At 46.7% G+C, this 22,333-nt stretch overlaps 1 protein-coding gene and 1 long non-coding RNA gene across 2 annotated transcripts; both read right to left on the bottom strand.

The window, feature by feature from the left end:
- Nucleotides 1–1,562: 1,562 nt before the first annotated feature.
- NUDT19 (nudix hydrolase 19) lies at nucleotides 1,563–22,169 on the bottom strand. The gene is given in 3 exon segments (NM_001194362.2): nucleotides 1,563–1,868; nucleotides 4,559–4,766; nucleotides 21,456–22,169. Coding segments are annotated over 3 exon segments (1,128 nt in total). The 3' UTR covers nucleotides 1,563–1,662.
- On the bottom strand, nucleotides 7,515–10,039 carry LOC144337380 (uncharacterized). Its single transcript, XR_013410426.1, has 2 exons — nucleotides 9,159–10,039; nucleotides 7,515–8,208 (listed from the first exon to the last, which is right to left on the bottom strand). It is a non-coding gene; the product is annotated as an uncharacterized LOC144337380 (long non-coding RNA).
- Nucleotides 22,170–22,333: the final 164 nt, after the last annotated feature.

Genomic DNA, 22,333 nt, shown 5'->3' with positions numbered 1-22,333 from the left:
CCGGGTTCAAGCGATTCTCCTGCCTCAGCCTCCCAAGTAGCTGGAATTACAGGCGTGTGCCACCATGCCTGGCTAGTTTTTTGTATTGTTAGGAGACGGGGTTTCACCATGTTGACCAGGCTGGTCTTGAACTCCTGACCTCAGGTGATCCACCCACCTCAGCCTCCCAAAATGCTGGGATTATAGGCATGAGCCACTGCATGCAGCCAACTTTTTTTTTTCAATTGAACATAATTTCCCATTTTTGTAGATCCAAAAGGCAGACAAAATAATAGTATTTGTGGTTCTCAAAATTTACATATTGGAACCACTTATTGAAAAAAAAAAGATTTTACTTTAGATTGGGTATCTCACCCTTGGTCAGGTAATTCTTTGTTGAGGGTGGTGAGACTGCGCATTGCAGGTTGTTCAATTGCATTCCTGGCCTCTCCCCACTAGATGGTAGTAGCATACTCCCCCACCCCACCCACTCTGCCCACAGTTTCAACAACCAAAAATGTTTCCAGACAGAGCCAAATGTTCCCTAGGGCAAAAGGGCCCAGGTTGAGGACCGCAGAGCTAGATATAGTTCTCTAATCTGGATTAAATCATACATATAAACTTTATTCATCATTGTCTTTATGTTATAGTAGGACAACTAAGGCATTTCATAAAATATGAAATCAGTTGTACAATGCATGATACAGTCAAAGATCTGGCCATGGAATTGGTGTCTTAACTATCATTTCTCACCTTTAATCAATAAACATTCTTCCTCTTTAAAGATGATGAAAAATTACTCATATTAAATACAGTAAAAATAAACATCATTAATCAAATACTACATTTCTAACCTCTTTACATTCATGAGCACTGTGGAAACAAACAATGATGGTTTTTGTTATGGCTTTATGTTTCTTTAAAATACTAACTAGGCCAGGTGTGGCGGCTCATGCCTGTAATCTCAGCACTTTGTGAGGCCGAGGTGGGCAGATCACCTGAGGTCAGGAGTTCGAGACCAGCCTGGCCAACATGGTGAAACCCTGTTTCTACTAAAAATACAAAATGTAGTGGGACATGGTGGCGCACGCCTGTAGTCCCAACTACTCAGGAGGCTAAGGCATGAGAATCGCTGGAACCTGGGAGGCAGAGGTTGCAGTGAGCCAAGATTGGGCCACTGTACTCCAGCCTGGGTTCTGGGCAAGAGTAAGACTCTGTCTCAAAAAAAAAAAAAAAAAAAAAAGTCCAGGTGTGGTGGCTCACGCCTGTAATCCCAGCACTTTGAGAGGCCAAGGTGGGCAGATCACGAGGTCAGGAGATCAAGACCATCCTAGCTAACACGGTGAAACCCCATCTCTACTAAAAATACAAAAAAATTAGCCAGGCATGGTGGTGGGCATCTGTAGTCCCAGCTACTCGGGAGGCTAAGGCAGGAGAATGGCATGAATCCGTGAGGCAGAGCTTGCAGTGAGCCGAGATTATGCCACTGCACTCCAGCCTGGGTGACAGAGCAAGACTCTGTCTCAGAAAAAAAAAAAAAAAAAAAAAGAAAAGAAAAAAGAAATACTGAATTGCAGTAAATTTTATAGGCACAAACTTCCTTAAGTTTCAAGCAAATGAAATTCAACCCTCATTATTCATGAGGACTTCAAGTAGGCCATTTTACCAACAAGCTTGAGCACCCTACAAATGGCTCTTACTTACTACAGAGTTCTTAGGATAAACGTGCTTATGCTTTGACTGAACAGTCACATGGATATCATAAAGGTGGCGATTGTGTATCACTATCCGGTGAAATTGCTTGCCTTCCTTCATGATTTCCTCAGTCTTTTTTTCAGTAGACATAAGATTTTCCAAAAAGTCTGAATCTTCTAAATATAGCTCATCACCTGAAAAAGGAAAAAATTTGATTTTATTTTTAAATACAATATTATTTTTCACCATGGCAGAAGGGATAAAAATTTAATTCCATCGAGTATTATTTTATAAATCACTCCGATATATTAGGGACATACAAATCAGTATTTATTTTGATCTATTTAATATGTCTGGAACTGAGATAGTTGTTAAATCATTATTTATTTTGATCTGTTTAATATGTTTGAACTGAGATAATTGTTAACTAATCTAATTCTATGAGCTTACCTCAATTTCTTTATTGTGTTTTTTTGGTCTTTTTTTGTTTTTTTTTTTTGAGATGGAGTCTCACTCTGTTGCCCAGGCTAGCATGCAGTGGCGCGATCTCGGCTCCACCTCCAGGGCTCAAGCTATTCTCATGCCTCGGCCTCCCAAGTAGCTGGGATTCCAGGTGCCTGCCACCATGCCTGGCTAATCCTTTGTATTGTTAGTAGAGACAGGTTTCGCCGTATTTACCAGGCTGGTCTCAAATTCCTGATCTCAAATGATTCACCCACCTCAGCCTCCCAACGTGCTGGGATTACAGGCCTGAACTACTGCACCTGTCCTCTTTCTTGTGTTTTTAATATCCCCTCACAACGCCCCAGTCAAGAGTTTTCTTTGGGCTCATAAACATCTATGACTGGTATGTTTCCACTGTGAACTGTAATTGTTTTAATAGTTTATGACTCTCTTTATTCTATTCAATACTAAGTTTGGCCTTGATATCCATATACGTTTGGTGTTTCAAACTGGGCTGTTCTTAACATCTTTGGGTTAATTTAGAAAAATTACATCAAAACTGCTAAACTGGTCAGATGCGGTGGCTCACGCCTGTAATCCTAGCGCTTTGGGAGGCCGAGGCAGGTGGATCATGAGGTCAGGAGATCAAGACCATCCTGGCTAACACAGTGAAACCCTGTCTCTACTAAAAAATACAAAAAATTAGCTGGGCGTGGCGGCGGGCACCTGTAGTCCCATTTACTCGGGAGGCGGAGGCAGGAGAATGGTGTGAACCTGGGAGGCGGAGCTTGCAGTGAGCCAAGATCACGCCACTGCACTCCAGCCTGGGCGACTGCACTCCAGTCTGGGCAACAGAGTGAGACTCTGTCTCAAACAAACAAACAAACAAACAAACTGCTAAATTTCCCCCCTGTAGGTTGAGTAACAAATCTTTTTTTTTGAGACACAGTTTTGCTCTTGTTGCCCAGGCTGGAGTGCAATGGCGCAATCTCACCTCACTGCCACCTCCGCCTCCCGGGTTCAAGCGATTCTCCTGCCTCAGCCTCCCAAGTAGCTGGGATTACAGGCATGTGCCACCACATCCAGCTAATTTTGTATTATTAGTAGAAACGGGGTTTCTCTGTGTTTGTCAGGCTGGTCTCGAACTCCTGACCTCAGGTGATCCACCTGCTTTGGCCTCCTAAAGTGCTGAGATTACAGGCATGAGCCACCACGCCTAGCCATTTTTATTTTCTTTTTTGACAGAGAGTCTTGCTCTGTTGCCCAGGTTGGAGTGCAGTGGCACAATCTTGGCTCACTGCAACCTCCATCTCATGGGTTTAAGCAATTCTCCTGCCTCAGCCTCCTGAGGAGCTGGGATTACAGGCGTGTGCAACCACACCCGGCTGATTTGGTTTTTTTTGTATATTTTCAGTTGAGATAGAGTTAACATTTTTATTTTATTCATAATTTCATAATTCAAAGTTTCAATTGAAATTACATTCAATTGAAAAAAAACAAACTTGGCTGGGTGCAGTGCTCAAGCCTATAATCCCAGAATTTAGGGAGGTTGAAGCAGGTGGATCACCTGAGGTAAGGAGTTCAAGACCAGCCTGGCCAACATGGTGAAACCCTGTCTCTATTAATAATACAAAAAAATTGGCCAGGCGTGGTGGCACACGCCTGTAATTCCAGCTACTCAGGAGGCTGAGGCAGGAGTATTGCTTGAAACCAGGAAGCAAAGGTTGCAGTGAGCCCAGATTGCACTCCAGCCTGGGTGACAAGAGCAAAACTGTCTCGAAAAAAACAAAAAACAACAAAAAAAAAGCTCCCTAATTCAAATTAGATGACAACTTAAGAGTTCTTGTAGTTCAAACTTAAAATGCAAAAACCTGAGAAATCGGCCAGGCGCGGTGGCTCATGACTATAATCCCAGCACTTTGGGAGGCCAAGGTGGGTGGATCACAAGGTCAGGAGTTCAAGACCAGCCTGGCCAAGATGGTGAAACCCCATCTCTACTAAAAACAAAAATACAAAAATTAGCTGGGCTTGGTGGCGGGCACCTGTAATCCCAGCTACTCGGGAGGCTGAGGCAGAGAATCGCTTGAACCTGGGAGGCAGAGGTTGCAGTGAGTCAAGATCGTGCCACTGCACTCCAGTCTGGGTGACAGAGGGAGACTCTGTTTCAAAAAAAAGAAAAAGTGAGAAATGACATGAGAAAGACCTTTGTCAATGTCTAGGAAATATATTAATATAAATGTATGTGTAGGTATATGATATTACGCAGAATTTCTGGTTATAATAATATGGATATTTTATAGGCTTTGATCTTACTTAGCTAATACCTGTAGACTACAAAACACAGACTGTAATTCCTGTCTCTATGTTGGGCAATACTGCCATGCAGCCCAGGGCACTGAATGTGAATACTAACCAAAGCACTGATGCTTCACTGGCTTACCTGGTAAAAGATGGACCATCCCATCAGCAGTTAACAAGATGATAGGCAGCCACCTTTCCAGTCCTTCTAATGCACGACCCAAACAAAATTTGTGCAAGTCAGAGAAAGAGGCAAAGTTTGCAAGTCTTCTCACTTCGTAGAACTGTGGGGGTGCCAACCAAATTTCTTTTGATAAGAAACTTTCAGTTGTCTCCGATGGAGATGACCACTGTGAAAGACAAAAGCAGGGTTTCCTAAGGTTTACGCCATAGATAATGTGAGACTTGAGATAGTCACATCTGTACCTAAGGTAGAATTGAATGTGTAAAATGAATTCATTAATGCACGCTGTGAGATCCCTCCGAGACAACATGAAAAGATTCAGTGAAGAAAGCTGGGTTGATCCTCTTAAGAGGTTGCTTACTGGGACACTGATCCTCAGAACTAGTAAATAAACCAGGGCAGACCGCCGAGGCTTGACCTGGGAGAGCTGTTCAGCCTAAGAGGTGGGAGATGCAGAGAGGGTCAGGTGGTTCTGGTCCCTGCTGAAAGAAGAAAGACTCCAAAGGGTAAACTCATCACAGTAGATTGAGAATTTGGTGCCTGTTCATTCCTCCAGGAAATGGGTACTTGGCTAGATCCTGAGGATATAATGATGAACACCACAAAGCTCTCCTAGGCCGTATGGGGACTGGAGCAACCAAAATGCTTTGTGATGTGGTGATGTGTGCCACATGGTACAACAGTGGTGAAGCTTCAGGAGCAACAGCAGCTTTCAGGAAGTCACCCGGCATGACTCAGCCTACAGTCGAGAGAGTAGTAACTTGGTAGGGTTTCAGCCAGGCAGTGTTTGCCCAGTAAACTTCAGTGGCTTCATTCTACAACCTGCTGTCCTTCCTGAGCCTTCTTTCCATAGACATTGAGATAAAAGGAGCTGATTCAATGGATACGGAATAACCTCAAAGGTTTTTTTTTTTTTTTGAGACGGAGTCTCACTCTGTCACCCAGGCTACAGTGCAGTGGTGTGATGATCTTGGCTCACTGCAAGCTCCACCTCCTTGGTTCATGCCATTCTCCTGCCTCAGCCTCCCGAGTAGCTGGGACTACAGGCACCCGCCACCACGCCCGGCTAATTTTTTGTATTTTCAGTAGAGACAGGGTTTCACTGTGTTAGCCAGGATGGTCTTGATCTCCTGACCTCATGATCCACCCACCTCGGCCTCCCAAAGTGCTAGGATTACAGGTCTGATGTTTTTTTTTTGACCGAGTCTCGCTCTGTCGCCCAGGCTGGAGTGCAGTAGCGCAATCTCGGCTCACTGCAACCTCTACTTCCCGGGTTCAAGCAATTCTCTGCCTGAGCCTCCCGAGTAGCTGAGACTACAGGCACCCGCCACCATCCTGGCTCATGTTTGTATCTTTAGTAGAGATGGCATTTCACCATCTTGTCCAGGCTGGTCTTAAAATCCTGACTTTGTGATCCACTCACCTCAGCCTCCCAAAGTGCTGGGATTACAGGTGCGAGCCACCGTGCCCGGCCATACGGTTGTTCTTTAGTTGGCTTACTAAATATCCACTTATACACCTAGGATAAACTGATTCTTACCCCTAAAGGATTTGGAATTGCTTTCTGCTTCAGATGGCTGTAGGTCAAAGGTTTGCAAGCTCGTACATGCTTAAACGTTGACGGCGAAGCCTGTGAAGCCTTCACATTCCCAGGGCCCTGCTATGGCGTCCAGCAATCTATGAGTTCAGTGAGTCCGCTAATCATTCTGCAGTTGGCCAAAACGGCATTTAAAAAACAGAGCTCTGGGCCTCAAAGGACCACCCAATCTCTCTATGTGATTTCCAAGGCAACCGTATGAGTTCAGTGATAACAATGAAGACAAAGAGTTAAATGGCAGGCATCCACCCACTTGATCCAACCTGTTCAGGTGAGTCCAGACCACAGGTTACAATACCTTATCACGTAACTGATTACTTCTTACTAGTAAAGCAGTGTACAAAATGCAATGCTTTCCTGCTGAGTGCAGTGGCTCACGCCTGTAATCCCAGCCACCTGGGAGGCTACAACGGGAGGTGAGTCCTACCATGGCCAGGGTTACTGCTTAAAGGGAATTCCCGGGCTGTGACCCAGGGAACAAGAGACTAATCAGAGCCTGGGATTTTCACTGACTTGAGACACAGCTTGGATTTTGGGAAGTCCACACAGCAGAATTTGGGAAGCAGCATACAGTAGTCTCCGCTTATGCAAGAGGGATACTTTCCCAGATCCCTAGGGGATGCATGAAATTAAGGAAGTGCTAAGCCTTATACAAACTATGCTCTTCCTACACATACACACCTATGATAAAGTTTAATTGATGAATTAGGCCCAGTAAGACATTAACAATAACTTATTATTATTATTTTGAGATGGAGTCTCGCTTTTGTTACCCAGGCTGGAGCGCAATGGCACGATCTCTGCTCACGGCAAACTCCGCCTCCCGGGTTCAAGCGATTCTCCTGTCTCAGCCTCCCGAGTAGCTGGGATGACAGGCATGTGCTACCACGCTCAGCTAATTTTGTATTTTTAGTAGAGATGGGGTTTCTTCCTGTTGGTCAGGCTGGTCTCGAACTCCCGACCTCAGGTGATCTGCCCGTCTTGGTCCCCCAAGGGGTTGGGAATACAGGTATGATCCACCGTGCTCAGCCAACAATAACTTATAATAAACTAGAACAATGATAGCAATTCCTGTAATAAAAGTTAGTGAATGTGGTCTTTCTCTGTCTCCAAATATCTTAATATTTTCAGACCTTGGTTGATTGAGGGTAACTCAAACCATGGAAAGAGAAACCAAGGGTAAAGCTGTACCTGAGAGGAAAGACCTCCAGAGTAGAGCTCTAGAAATCTGTGTAGGGTGCACTTGAATCTTCACTCAACACTTATCCATGTATGCATAAGGTGAAACCACGTGAGACCAGGAAAGAATGATGCCTCTTTTTTTTTTTTCCTATGATTAGTATTTTACTTTACTGACCACTGTATACACAAGGAGAGAATGATTTCTGAAGAAAGAACAATTACCTGAGAGCTTTAAGATTAAACTCCCAGAGCTCACCTGGGGCCAAGGATTATTGGAATTCCTTCCAATCACAGTGGAGCGATCATGTTGAACATAAGCAGCACTCAAGTAGACCTTATAAGGGTCACACATTTAGAAGTGCAGCTAATAGCCAGGTGCAGTGACTCACGCCTGTAATCCCGGCACTTTGGGAGGCAGAGGTGGGTGGATCACCTGAGGTCCGGAGTTCAAGACCAGCCTGGCCAACATGGTGAAACCCCGACTCTACTAAAAATATAAAAATTAGCCAGGCATGGTGGCACGTGCCTGCAATCCCAATTACTTGGGAGGTTGAGGCACAAGAATCACTTGAACCAGGGAGGTGGAGGTTGCAGTGAGCCAAGATCACGCCACTGCACTCCAGCCTGGGTGGCAGAGTGAGAATATGTCTCAAAAAAAAAAAAAACAGTGCAGCTAAATTAGCTCTAGAATAAAAGCTACTATAGTCCCATGCTAACATCATTTAAAATCAGTTAAAATTAAACCTCAAGACAATTAAGGTAATTTGCGATCACTTAACTGCTTGCTAAGAAATGTCCAATACTCGAGGCCGGGCGCGGTGGCTCAAGCCTGTAATCCCAGCACTTTGGGAGGCCGAGACGGGCGGATCACGAGGTCAGGAGATCGAGACCATCCTGGCTGACACGGTGAAACCCCGTCTCTACTAAATAATACAAAAAAAAAAACTAGCCGGGCGAGGTGGTGGGCGCCTGTAATGCCAGCTACTCGGGAGGCTGAGGCAGGAGAATGGCGTGAACCCGGGAGGCGGAGCTTGCAGTGAGCTGAGATCCGGCCACTGCACTCCAGCCTGGGCGGCAGAGCGAGACTCCGTCTCAAAAAAAAAAAAAAAAAAAAAAAAAAAGAAATGTCCAATACTCTCTCTCTTTTTTTTTCCTAGACCAGCCAAGGTCCAATATATATATATTTTTTTTGACAAAGTCTTGCTCTTGTCCCCCAGGCTGGAGTGCAATGGCACGATCTCAGCTCACTGCAACCTCTGCCTCCCAGGTTCAAGCAATTCTTCTGCCTTGGCCCCCCAAGTAGCTGGGATTACAGGCACCTGCCACCACACCCAGCTAATTTTTGTATTTTTACTTGAGACGGGGTTTCACTATGTTGGCCAGGCTGGTGTAGAACTCCTGACCTCAGGTGATCCACCCGCCTCGGCCTCCCAAAGTGCTGGGATTACAGGCGTGAACCACCATGCCTGGCCCAAAGTCCAGTGCTCTTTAAAGGAATACGACAAGATCCAGCACTCAACAACATAAAGTCACAATATCCAACATTCAGTAAAAACTGCAAGACATGATGAAGCGAGAAAACATTATCCAAAACTAGAAAAAAAATAAGTCAACAAAAACAGATCCAGAAATTATAGCAATGATTAAGTTAGCAGAAAAGGGCATTAAAAACAATGCTGTAAGTATGTTCCACTGGTTTAAAGATACAAAGGAAAACATCAACATGATGAAAGAAATAAAAAATATTACCTGCAAGAGACTAGGCATGGTGGCTCACACCTGTAATTCCAGTACTTTGGGAGGCTGAGGCAGGCGGATCATGAGATCAGGAGTTCGAGACCAGCCTGATCAACATTGTGAAACCCCATCTCTACTAAAAATACAAAAATTAGCTGGGCGTGGTGGCACATGCCTGTAATCCCAGCTATTCAGGAGGCTGAGGCAGAAGAATTGCTTGAATCTGGGAGGCGGAGGTTGCAGTGAGCCAAGATCGCACCATTGCACTCCAGCCTGGGCGGCAGAGCAAAACTGTCTCAAAAAAAAAAAAAATTACCTGCAAGAGTGGTAACAGACCTCTCATAAGAAATTTATGCAAACTAGCAAACAAGAGAGCAATATTTTTAGGTACATAAAGAAAAAAACCTATCAACCTAGAATTTTATACCTAGCCAAAGTATCTTTCAAAAACAAAGGCAAAATAGTTATTTCCAAGCAAGCAAAAGTTAGAGGACTCATTGTCATAGGATCTATGCTACAAGAAATATTAAAGAAACTTCTTTAGGCAGAAGGATACCAGAGATAGATTTAGAGCTACACAAAGGAATAAAGAGTGCTAAAAATAGTAAATATGTGGCTGGGCATGGTGGCTCACGCCTGTGATCTCAGCACTTTGGGAGGCCCAGCTGGGTGGATCACCTGAGGTCAGGAGTTCGAGACCAGCCTGGCCAACATGGTGAATCCTCGTCTCTACTAAAAATGCAAAAAGTAGCTGGGTGTGGTGGTGGGTGCATGTAATCCCAGCTACTCAGGGGGCTGAGGCAGGAGAATCGCTTGAACCAGAGAGGCGGAGGTTGTGGTGAGCCAAGATCGTGCCACTGCACTCCAGCCTGGGTGACACAGTAAGACTCTGTCTCAAAAAAAAAAAAAAAAAAAAAAAAATAGGCTGGGCACAGTGGCCCACGCCTGCGATCCCAGCATTTTGGGAGGCTGAGGCAGGTGGATCACCTGAGGTCAGGAGTTCAAGACCAGCCTGACCAACATGGAGAAATCCCATCTCTACTAAAAACACAAATTAGCCAGTCATGGTGGGCGCATGCTTGTAATCCCAGATACTTGGGAGGCTGAGGCAGGAGAATCACTTGAACCCAGGAGGCAGAGGTTGTGGTGAGCCGAGATGGCACCATTGCACTGCTGCCTGGGGAACAAGAACGAAACTCTGTCTCAAAAAACAAAGGTAAATATGCAGGTAAACATAAGACATTTTTTCTCATTAAGACTATGGTCTAGGCTAGGCAGGGTGGCTGATGCCTGTAATCTCAGTACTTTGAGAGGCCGAGGTGGGCGGATGACCTGAGGTCGGGAGTTCGAGACCAGCCTGACCAACATGGAGAAACCCCGTTTCTACTAAAAATACAAAATTAGCTGGGCGTGGTGGCATATGCCTGTAATCCCAGCTACAAGGGAGGCTGAAGCAGGAGAATAGCTTGAACCCGGGAGGTGAAGGGTGCAGTGAGCCAAGATCATGCCATTGCATTCCAGCCTGGGTGAAAAGAGTGAACCCTGTCTTAAAAAAAAAAAAAAAAAAAAAAAAAACATTGATGGTCTAAAGCAAAAATAATCAGAGTGTATTGTAGAGTTTATAATAAAAGTCAAATGTATGACAACAATAGCATAAAGGATAGGAGAGAAAAAACAAGTATACTATTGCAAGGTTCTAACTCTATAAATGAAATGAAAAATGTATATTGCAAATTTTAGAGCAACTACAAAGAGACATAGTAAGTTAATAATGGAAATAAAATGGTCATAAGAAAAACAGTACAAATAGATGGGGAAAAAATGAGTAGTAAGATGGTAGATTTGAATCTAACCTTGTTGACAATAACAAATATAAATAAACACTCCAACTAAAAAGCAGAAGTTTTTATATCAGATAAAAAACAAGACTACATGCTGCCTACAAGAAACATACTTTTTTCTCTTTTTTATAGATGGAGTCTCACTCTGTCACCCAGGCTGGAGTGCAGTGGCATGATCTTGGCCCACGGCTACCTCTGCCTCCTGAGTTCAAGCAATTCTCCTGTCTCTACCTGTATGAGGGTTCAGTCAGGCTGGTGGGAAAAAATTTAGTTATACTAGCCAGAAACCCTCCTGGAAGGCCTGAGAGTTTGCATAACTTCAGTAACAGATCTGGCTGAAGGCAGCCTAGTCCATTTACCGTTAGTTAAATAAATTAAAGTAGGCCAGGTGTGGTGGCTCACGCCTGTAATTCCAACACTTTGGGAAGCCAAGGCGGGTGGATCACGAGGTCAGGAGATCGAGAGCATCCTGGCTAACATGGTGAAACCCCATCTCTACTAAAAATACACACACACACACACACACAAATTAGCCAGGCGTGGTGGCAGGCGCCTGTAGTCCCAGCTACTCCGGAGGCTGAGGCAGAAGAATGGTGTGAACCTGGGAGACGGAGCTTACAGTGAGCCAAGATTGTGCCACTGCACTCCAGCCTGGGCAGCAGAGCGAAACTCTGTCTCAAAAAAATTAATTAATTAAGTAGATACAAAGGAATGTGGGGAGTTTATCTAACTAGCTTGTTTACTCATGTGGTCCTAAGACTAACCTTTGATCTACCACAGATGCTTAATTGCTTTCTATTTGGGGTGGCCACAAGGTCAATTACCCTCTAGTGGTGTTGGTGTTGACTCAAGCCTTTGTCAATTAATCTTTACTGAATAAATGGCTGGTCAAGGTTGAGGTCGCAACTGTTTACAGCACTCTCCTGGGAGTCTGTAAGTAGGCCTAATGCTCAGCCAGAATGGTAAAGCAGAATATCTGTATCAGTGCACGTTATTCATCCATCGTTGGGTCAGGGTCTGTGGGACAGACCCCTGCACACCCGGATAATTTTTGTATTTTTAGTATAGACAGGGTTTCGCTATGTTGCTGGGCTGGTCTCAAACTCCTGAACTCAGGTGATCAGCCCTCCTTGGCCTCCCAAAGTGTTGGGATTATAGGTGTAAGCCACTGCATCCAGTCAGAAACACACTTTAAATAACAAAGACATAGATAGCTTAAAAGGATGGAAAATATACTAACATGAATCAAAAGAAAGTCAGAGTGGCTATATTAATATCAAACAGAGTAAATTTCATGATTTCAGAATAAAGATTATAACCAGGAATAAAGAAGGATATTTCATAATCATTAAAGAGTTAAACCATGAACTTTTAGAAGTCTTAAATGTGGATACAGTCAGTATCTTCCATGGGAGCTTCAAAATACATGAAGCCAAATCTGATAGAACTAAAAGGTGAAAAAGACAACTCCACAATTATTAGTTGAAGATTTCTGCATTCCTCTCTCAGCACCTGATGAAACAAGGAAATGATATAGAAGACCTGCAAGACTGGCCAGGCACAGTGGCTCACGCCTGTAATCCTAGCACTTCGGGAGGCCCAGGCAGGTGGATCACCTGAGGTCAGGAGTTCACGACCAGCCTGACCAACCCAGTGAAACCCCTGTCTCTACTAAAAATACAAAAATTAGCTAGGCATGGTGGTAGGCACCTGTAATCCCAGCTGCTCAGGAGACTGAGGCAGGAGAATCACTTGAACCCGGGAGGCGGAGGTTTCAGTGAGCCGAGATCAGGCCACTGCACTCCAGCCTGGGTGACAGAGCAAGACTCCGTTTCAAAAAAAAAAAAAAAAAAAAAAACCTGCAAGATGCTATGAATAACTCAACCTAATTTGACATTTTTACAAAAATACCAACAAACAGCAGAATACGTATTTTCTCAAGTGCAAAGGGAACATTCACCAAAACAGACCATATTCATGGCCTTATAACAAATCTCAATAATTTTTTTTTTTTGAGACAGGGTCTCTGTTGTCCAGGCTGAAGTGCAGTGGTGTGATCATGGCTTACTACAGCCTCAACCTCCCAGGCTCAAGTGATCCTCCCACCCACCTCAGCTCCCTCAGTAATGGGAACCACAGGCATGTACCACCATGCCCAGCTAATTTTTAATTTTTTTGGTAGATATGAGGTCTTAGTATGTTACAGTCCAGGCAGGTCTTGAGTTCTTGAGCTCAATCAATCCTCTGGCCTTGTTCTCCCAAAATGCTGAGATTACAGGTGTCAGTCACTGTATTGGTCAATAAATTTTAAAAGATTGAAACTGGCCAGGCACAGTAGCTTATGCCAATAATCCCCAAGAATTTGGGAGGCTGAAGCCAGATGGTCGTTTGAGGCCAGGAGTTCAAGACCTGCCTAAGCAACATAGCAAGAGCTAGTCTCTACAAACAATAAAACAATTAGCCAAGCATGGTTGCACGTGCCTATGGGCCCAGCTACCTGGGAAGCTGAGACTGGAGAATCACTTGAGCCCAGAAATGAAGCCAGCTGGACTTCCTGGGTTGAGTGGAGACTTGGAGAACTTTTCTGTTTAGCTAAAGGTTTGTAAATGCACCAATTGGCACTCTGTAAAAATGCACCAATCAGTGCTCTGTGTCTAGCTAAAGGTTTGTAAAAGCACCAATCAGCACTCTGTAAAAACGCACCAATCAGTGCTCTGTGTCTAGCTAATGGTTTGTAAGTGCACCAGTCAGCGCTGTGTCTAGCTAAAGGTTTGCAAATGCACCAATCAGCACTCTGTAAAAATGCACCAATCAGTGCTCTGTGTCTAGCTAAAGGTTTGTAAATGCACCAATCTGTACTCTGTAAAAATGCACCAATCAGCGCTCTGTGTCTAGCTAAAGGTTTGTAAACACACCAATCAGCACTCTACAAAAATGGACCAATCAGCGCTCTGTAAAATGGACCAATCAGTGCTCTGTAAAATGGACCAATCAGCAGGATAAGGGCGGGGCCAAATAGGAGGAAAAAGGGTGACCACCCCTGCCAGCAAAGGGCAACCTGTTCTGCTCCCCTTCCATGCCCTGGAAGGTTTGTTTTTTTTTTGCTCTTTGCAATAAATCTTGCTGCTGCTCACTCTTTGGGTCTGCACTACCTTTATGAGCTGTAACACTGCCCGCAAAGGTCTGCAGCTTCTCTCCTGAAGTCAGCGAGACCACGAACCCACTGGAAGGAAGAAACTCCGGACGTATCTGAACATCTGAATGAACAAACTCCGGACACACCGTCTTTAAGAGCTGTAACACTCACCGCAAAGGTTTGCGGCTTCATTCTTGAAGTCAGCGAGACTAAGAACCCACTGGAAGGAACCAATTCTGGACACATTTTGGCAACCACAAAGGGACTATCACCTATGGCCGAGCGGTGAGTACCATTGGATCCCGTTCACTTGCTATTCTGTCCTATTTTTCCTTAGAATTCGGGGGCTAAATACCGGGCACCTGTTGGCCAGTTAAAAGTGACTAGTGCAGCCACTGGACTAAAGACACAGGTGTCAGGCTTTCTGGGAAAGCGCTCTCTAACAACCCCCAACTCGGAGTTGGGAGGGTTGGTTTGCCTGGAACCAACTTCTACTTTTCCTGTACTTCTGCGCTGAGCCGAGGGTCGACAGAGAGGAAAGCCATTCAGCTCCGGGGTCCCGACAACAAGTTGGTTGACCCTGCAGTCATGAGTGGAACTCTCAAAGTCATGTCGCCTAAGCGAGACTCGCCCATCTCTCCTATCTATCCTGACCCTTGCCTCCTGGGTCTCAACGCCTGTCAGACAAACTTCCTCTTGCCTCTCTTCTCTGAGGCTAGTCCCTCTTCTAAAACCCACTCCCTGTCTCTGGTGATTTTCTAGTTTCTCCTTTAAGAATGATTTTTAGTATAAACTTCAGGACTCTGTTGCCTTCTTTAGACACCCGGGCTCACCAATCAGAAAGACATAATTTTTGCCCAAAGCCCCGTCGTAGGGGGTGACTATCTGGAATTTTAGGATCCCTCCTCAGACAAAAAGGCCTAACAAAAGCTATTCCTGAAGCTAGAATATAGGGAGCCTCAGAAATTGTATCCTTCCTATTCTAAGTGGGGACAAAAGGCGTCACTCTTCCAACTCTGGAGATCCCTTCCCTCCCTCAGGGTATGGCCCTCCACTTCGTTTTTGGAGCATAATATCTTTATAGGACAGGGGTAAAGTCCCAATACTAACAGGAGAATGCTTAGGACTCTAACAGGTTTTTGATAATGCGTTGGTAAGGGCCACTAAATCCGATTTTTCTCGCTTTGTGGTCTAGGAGGACAGGCAAGGGTGCAGGTTTTCGAGAATGCGTCGGTAAGGGCCACTAAATCCGACCTCCCTCGGTCCTCCTTGTGGTCTAGGAGGAGAACTAGTGTTTCTGCTGCTGCGTCGGTGAGCGCAACTAGTCCAATCAGCAGGGTCCAGGGACCGTTGTGGGTTCTTGGGCAGGGGAGAAACAAACAAACCAAAATCTTGGGTGGTTTTGCCTTTCAGATGGGAAACACTCAGGCACCAACAGGCTCACCCTTGAAATGCATTCTAAGCCATTGGTACCAATTTGACCCACAAACCCTGAAAAAGAGGTGCCTCATTTTTTTCTGCACTATGGCCTGGCTCCAATATTCTCTCTCTGATGGGGAAAAATGGCCACCTGAAGGAAGTATAACAATACTATCCTGCAGCTTGACCTTTTCTGTAAGAGGGAAGGCAAATGGAGTGAAATACCCTATGTCCAGGCTTTCTTTTCACTGAAGAATACACCACTATGCAAAGCTTGCAATTTACATCCCACAGGAGGATCTCTCAGCTTACGCCCATATCCTATCCTCCCTATAGCTACCCTTCCTATTAATGATAAGCCTCCTCTAATACCCTCTGCCCAGAAGGAAACAAGCAAAGAAATCTCCCAAGGACCACAAAAACCCCCAGGCCATCGGTTATGTGCCCTTCAAGCTGTAGGGGAAGGGGAACTTGGTCCAAACTCGGGTACATGTCCCCTTCTCCCTCTCTGATTTAAAGCAGATCAAGGCAGACCTTGGGAAGCTTTTGGATGATCCTGATAGGTACATAGATGTCCTACAGGGTCCAGGGCAAACCTTCGATCTCACTTGGAGAGATGTCATGCTATTGTTAGATCAAACCCTGGCCTTTAATGAAAAGAATGTGGCTTTAGCTGCAGCCCAAGAGTTTGGAGATACCTGGTATCTTAGTCAAATAAACGATAGAATGACAGCCAAAGAAAGGGATAAATTCTCTACCAGTCAGCAAGCCGACCCCAGTATGGATCCCCACTGGGACCTCGACTCAGATCATGGGGACTGGAGTCATAAACATCTGTTGACCTGTGTTCTAGAAGGACTAAGGAGAATTAGGAAAAAGCCCATGAATTATTCAATGATGTCCACCATAACACAGGGAAAGGAAGAAAATCCTTCTGCCTTCCTCGAGCGGCTAGGGGAGGCATTAAGAAAATATACTCCTCTGTCACTCAACTCATTTGACGGTCATTTGATCCTAAAAGATAAGTTTATTACCCAATCAGCCACAGATATCAGGAGAAAGCTCCAAAAGCGAGCCCTGGGCCCTGAACAAAATCTGGAGGCATTAGTAAACCTGGCGACCTCAGTGTTCTATAATAGGGACCAAGAGGAACAGGCCCAAAAGGAAAAGCGAGATCAGAGAAAGACCACAGCCTTAGTCATGGCCCTCAGAAAAACAAACCTTGGTGGTTCAGAGAGGACAGAAAATGGAGCAGGCCAATCACCCGGTAGGGCCTGTTATCAGTGTGGTTTACAAGGACACTTTTTAAAAAAATATTGTCCTATGAGAAACAAGCTGCCCCCTCACCCATGTCCACTATGCCGAGGCAATCACTGGAAGGCACACTGTCCCAGAGGACAAAGGTTCTCTGGGACAGAAGCCGCCAACCAGATGATGCAACAACAGGACTGAGGGTGCCTGGGGCAAGCACCAGCTGATGTCATCACTCTCACTGAGCCCTGGCTATGTATAACCATTGAGGGCCAGGAAATTGACTTCCTCCTGGACACTGGCAGGGCCTTCTCAGTGTTAATCTCCTGTCCTGGATGACTGTCCTCAAGGTCTGTTACCATCCGAAGAATCCTGGGACAGCCTGTAACCAGGTATTTCTCCCACCTCCTCAGTTGTAACTGGGAGACTTTGCTCTTTTCACATGCCTTTCTTATTATGCCTGAAAGTCCCACACCCTTATTAGGGAGGGATATATTAGCCGAAGCTGCAGCTATTATCTACATGAATATGGGGAACAAGTTAACCACTTGTCCCCTGCCTGAGCAGGGAATCAACCCTGAAATCTGGGCATTGGAAGGAACAAACTCAAGCTCCAGCCTTAAGCCTTCCCACAGGACGAAACTTTTCTTTAAACGTCACAGAGAGAGCAGGAATAGCTCTTGGGGTCCTTACTCAGACTCGTGGGACAACCCCACAGCCAGTGGCATACCTAAGTAAGGAAACTGATATAGTAGCAAAAGGCTAGCGTCACTGTTTACAGGTAGCTGTGGCAGTGGATGTCTTAGTGTCAGAGACTATCACAATAATACAAGGAAAGGATCTCGCTGTCTGGACTACTCATGATGTAAATGGCACACTAGGTGCCAAAGGAAGTTTATGGGTATCAGACAACCGCCTGCTTAGATACCAGGCACTACTCCTTGAGGGACTGGTGCTTCAAGTGCATATGTGTGAGGCCCTCAGCCCTGCCGCTTTGCTCCCAGAGGATGGGGAGCTGGTCGAGCATGGCTGCCAATAGGTTGTAGTCCAGACTTATGCCGCCCAAGAGGATCTCTTAGAAGTCCCCTTAGCTAATCCAGACCTTAGCCTATATACCGATGGAAGTTCCTCTGTGGAAAATGGGATACAAAGGGCAGGTTATGCCACAGTTAGTGATGTAACCGTACTTGAAAGTAAGCCTGCACTTTGGGAGGCCGAGGCGGGCGGATCACAAGGTCAGGAGATCGAGACCACAGTGAAACCCCGTCTCTACTAAAAATACAAAAAATTAGCCGGGCGCGGTGGCGGGCGCCTGTAGTCCTAGCTACTCAGGAGGCTGAGGCAGGAGAATGGCTTGAACCCAGGAGGCGGAGCTTGCAGTGAGCCGAGATCGCGCCACTGCACTCCAGCCTGGGCAACAGCGTGAGACTCCGTCTCAAAAAAAAAAAAAAAAAAAAAAGAAAGTAAGCCTCTTCCCCCCAGGGACCAGCGCCCAGTTAGCAGAACTAGTGGCACTTAACTGAGCCTTAGAACTGGGAAAGGGAAAGGGAAAAAGGATAAATGTGTATACAGATAGCAAGTATGCTTATCTAATCCTACATGGCCATGCTGCAATATGGAAAGAAAGGGAGTTCCTAACCTCTGGGGGAACCTCCATTAAATACCACGAGGAAATCATGGAGTTATTGTACTCAGTGCAAAAACCCAAGGAGGTGGCGGTCTTACACTGCCGAAGCCACCAAAAAGGGGAAGGAGAGGGGAGAACAGCAGCATAAGCAGCTGGCAGAGGCAGGAAAAGAGCAGCAGAGAGAAAGAGAGAGACAAAGTCAAAGACAGAAGGAAAGAGAGGAAGAGACAAAGGAGTCAGAGAGAAAGAGAAGTAGTAAAGAAATAACAGTGTACCCTATTCCTTTAAAAGCCAGGGTAAATTTAAAACCTATAATTCACACCTGTAATGCCAGCATTTTGGGAGGCCAAGGCTGATGGATCACGAGGTCAGGAGTTCGAGATCAACTTGGCCAACATGGTGAAACCCCATCTCTACTAAAAATACAAAAATTAGCTGGGGGTGGTGGTGTGCGCCTGTAATCCCAGCTACTTGGGAGGCTGAGGCAGGAGAATTGCTTGAACCCAGGAGGCAGAAGTTGCAGTGAGCCTAGACTGTGCCACTGCACTCCAGCCTGGGTGACTGGCAAGACTTTGTCTCCAAAAAAAAAAAGGTAAAAATATAAAACCTATTATTGATAATTGAAGGTCTTCTCTGTAACCCTATAACACTCCAATACCACCTTGTTGTCAGTGTAAACAAGGGCATAGCCTGAAAGCACTGAGGCCACTGACAACCCGTAGCCTTCCTATCAAAAATCCTTAACCCAGCAGGTTTCCTAACAGGGGATCTAAATCTGAAGGTCTGACCAGACGTAGGAGGAACTCCCTTCAGGACAGGATGATAGATGTTTCCTCCCAGGCGATTAAGGAAAAAGACACAATGGGTATTCAGTAAGTGATCAGGAAACTCTTACAGAAGCAGAGTTAGGAAAATTGCCTAACAATTGGTCTGCTCAAACATGCCAGCTGTCTGCACTTAGCCAAACCTTAAAGTACTTACAGAATCAGAAAGGAGCCATCTATACCAATTTTAAGTTAATATGGACTGAACGAGGTCTTATTAAGAGCAAATAATACTTGAAATCCCAAACTTAACAAGGTTTTCAACAAAAGTAAAGTTTGCTAAAAGTTAACAGTGTAACATATATTATCCTAACTTCTAATCTTATGGAAATCAGACCCTATCAGTGCCCCTCAAAGCTCAAGTCCTTCAGCGCAGGGCCATACAACTAATACCCCATGTATATAGGGTTAGAAATGGCCACTGCTACAGGAACCAGAATAGCCAGTTTATCTACTTCATTATCCTACTACCACACACGCTCAAAGGATTTCTCAGACAATTTGCAAGAAATAACAAAATCTGTACAGTAAGGATAGTAACTGCAATCCCACATAGACTCTGGCAGCAGTGACTCTCCAAAATCCCCCAAGGCCTAGACCTCCTCACTGCTGAGAAAGGAGGACTTGGCGCCTTTTTAGGGGAAGAGTGTTGCTTTTACACTAACAAGTCAGGGATAGTGCGAGGTGCCGCCCAGCATTTACAGGAAAAGGCTTCTGAAATCAGACAATGCCTTTCAAACTCTTATACCAACCTCTGGAGTTGGGCAACATGGCTTCTCCCCTTTCTAGGTCCTGTGACAGCCATCTTACTATTACTCGCCTTCAGGACCTGTATTTTTAACCTCCTTGTCAAATTTGTTTCCTCTAGAATAGAGGCCATCAAGCTACAGATGGTCTTATAAACAGAACCCCAAATGAGCTCAACTAACAACTTCTACCAAGGACCCCTGGACCGACCTGCTGGCCCTTTCACTGGCCTAGAGAGTTCCCCTCTGGAGGACACTACAACTGCAGGGCACTTTCTTTGCCCCTATCCAGCAGGAAGTAGCTAGAGCAGTCATCGCCCAATTCCCAACAGCAGCTGGGGTGTCCTGTTTAGAGGGGGATTGAGAGGTAAAGCCAGCTGAACTTCCTGGGTTGAGTGGGGACTTGGAGAACTTTTCTGTCTAGCTAGAGGTTTGCAAATGCACCAATCAGCACTCTGTAAAAACGGACCAATTAGTGCTCTATGTCTAGCTAAAGGTTTGTAAATGCACCAATCAGCACTCTGTAAAAACGGACCAATCAGTGCTCTATAAAATGGATCAATCAGCAGGACGTGGGCGGGGTCAAATAAGGGAATAAAAGCTGGCGCCCCTGCCCCACCCCCCAATCCCAGCCAGCAGCAGTCAACCACTGGGGTCCCCTTCAATGCTGTGGGAGCTTTGTTCTTTTGCTTTTTGCAATAAATCTTGCTGCTGCTCACTCCTTGGGTCCGCACTAACTTTATGAGCTGTAACACTGACCGCAAAGGTCTGCAGCTTCACTCCTAAAGTCAGCAAGACCACGAACCCACCAGGAGGAACAAACAACTCCAGGTACACCACCTTTAAGAGCTGTAACACTCACTTCGAAGGTCTGTGGCTTCACTCCCGAAGTCAGCAAGACCATGAACCCCCTGGAAGGAAGAAACTCCAGACACATCTGAACCTCTGAAGGACCAAACTCTAGACACACCATCTTTAAGAACTGTAACACTCACTGTGAGGGTCCGCGGCTTTATTCTTAGAGTCAGCGAGACCAAGAACCCACAGGAAGCAACCAATTCTGGATACACCAGGAGCTGGAGACCAGCCTGGGTGTGCAACACAGAGAGACAAGACCCCCATCTGTACCAAAAATAAATAAAAATAGGAAGACTGAAATCATACTAAGTCTGTTCTCGAAGAAAACCAAATTAAACGGCTGTGGAGATGAACTACTTCTACACATGTACAAGTGCTTAGGACAGGGGTTCTCCGCTGGAGGAACCACGTGGAGAGACAGGCTGGAGGCCTTGAGACCCCAAAGCCTAGGAAAGCAGAGCTTCACCAAGAGCATGGCTTTAGTCTGCAGGTGTGAGGGTTTCCTGCCCTCCAAGCGTTCCTGGCTACTCTCTCTGGGCTCCGCCTATGCAAGTGTCCCTGGGAGGCCTGGGCCACCAGGAGGGGTCCTCCCTCTCACATCCCTGCGGTCCCCAGCAAGGCCATGAGCAGGCCCTACCTGGTAGCCCACCACCTCCGCCAAGTCGGGGTAGACAGGCGGTGGCTCGCGCAAGCAGCACAGGAAGAAGGCCGTGTCGAAGCGGCGAGTGGCGCTGCGCGAGAAAGGGGTGAGCCATGCACTCCAGTTGTGCAGCGCCCAGATGTCGGGCGTGCAGTCTAGGTGGGCGCACAGCCGCAGGAAGTGGCGCGGGTCCCTGCGCACGCGGGCGCGCCAGGCTGCCAGGCCCGGGGGCGGCTCCAGGGCGAGGCCGGGCCCTGGTGCTGGGCCAGGCGGGGAACTCCTGGGTCGCAGCAGCAGCACGCCCGCCTCCTCGAAGGCCTCGCGCACGGCGCAGATGCGGAAGGCTACGTCCTCAGGCAGCGCCCCAGTGTTGTCGGCGTTGCTGTCACCGGTGTGGGGTAGCGACGGGAAAGCGGCCCGGCTGAATGGCGCTGGGCCCAGGCCAAAGCCTGGCGGCCCATGGTGCGGCGCGAAGAGGCCCAGCCAGTCCGCCGAGCGGTCGGCTGCGTCCAGCACTCCGCCCGGGAAGACGTGCGCGCCCGGCATGAAGCCTTGGTGCGGGGAGCGCTGCAGCAGCAGCAGCCGGAAGCCCTCGGCGGGCGGCGGGCGCGACGGCGGGGTGGCAGTCTCCGGGCGCGTCCAGGCTGCCGCCAGCACGATGCTGGCCGCCCGCCGCCAGCGGCTGGGGCCCGGCCGCAGGGAGCTGTTCATGGCGCGCGGTTACCCGGATACGATTCTGGCGCGGCTGGGGCTCCTCGGCAGGTGGCCCTGCCCTGCAGGGACCCCAGCACCCCCGGCGGCCTCGCGGGGCTTGAGGGCGAGCATCCGGCGCTGGGTGAACCTGGGCGTTTGGTTGGCACCTGCACCGGCGCCTG

The sequence above is a fragment of the Macaca mulatta genome, chromosome 19, assembly GCF_049350105.2.
Source record: "Macaca mulatta isolate MMU2019108-1 chromosome 19, T2T-MMU8v2.0, whole genome shotgun sequence".
Taxonomy (NCBI): Eukaryota; Metazoa; Chordata; class Mammalia; order Primates; family Cercopithecidae; genus Macaca; species Macaca mulatta.
The sequence above is the reverse complement of the archived record's forward strand: the minus strand, read 5'-3'. Positions and strand labels throughout refer to the sequence as shown.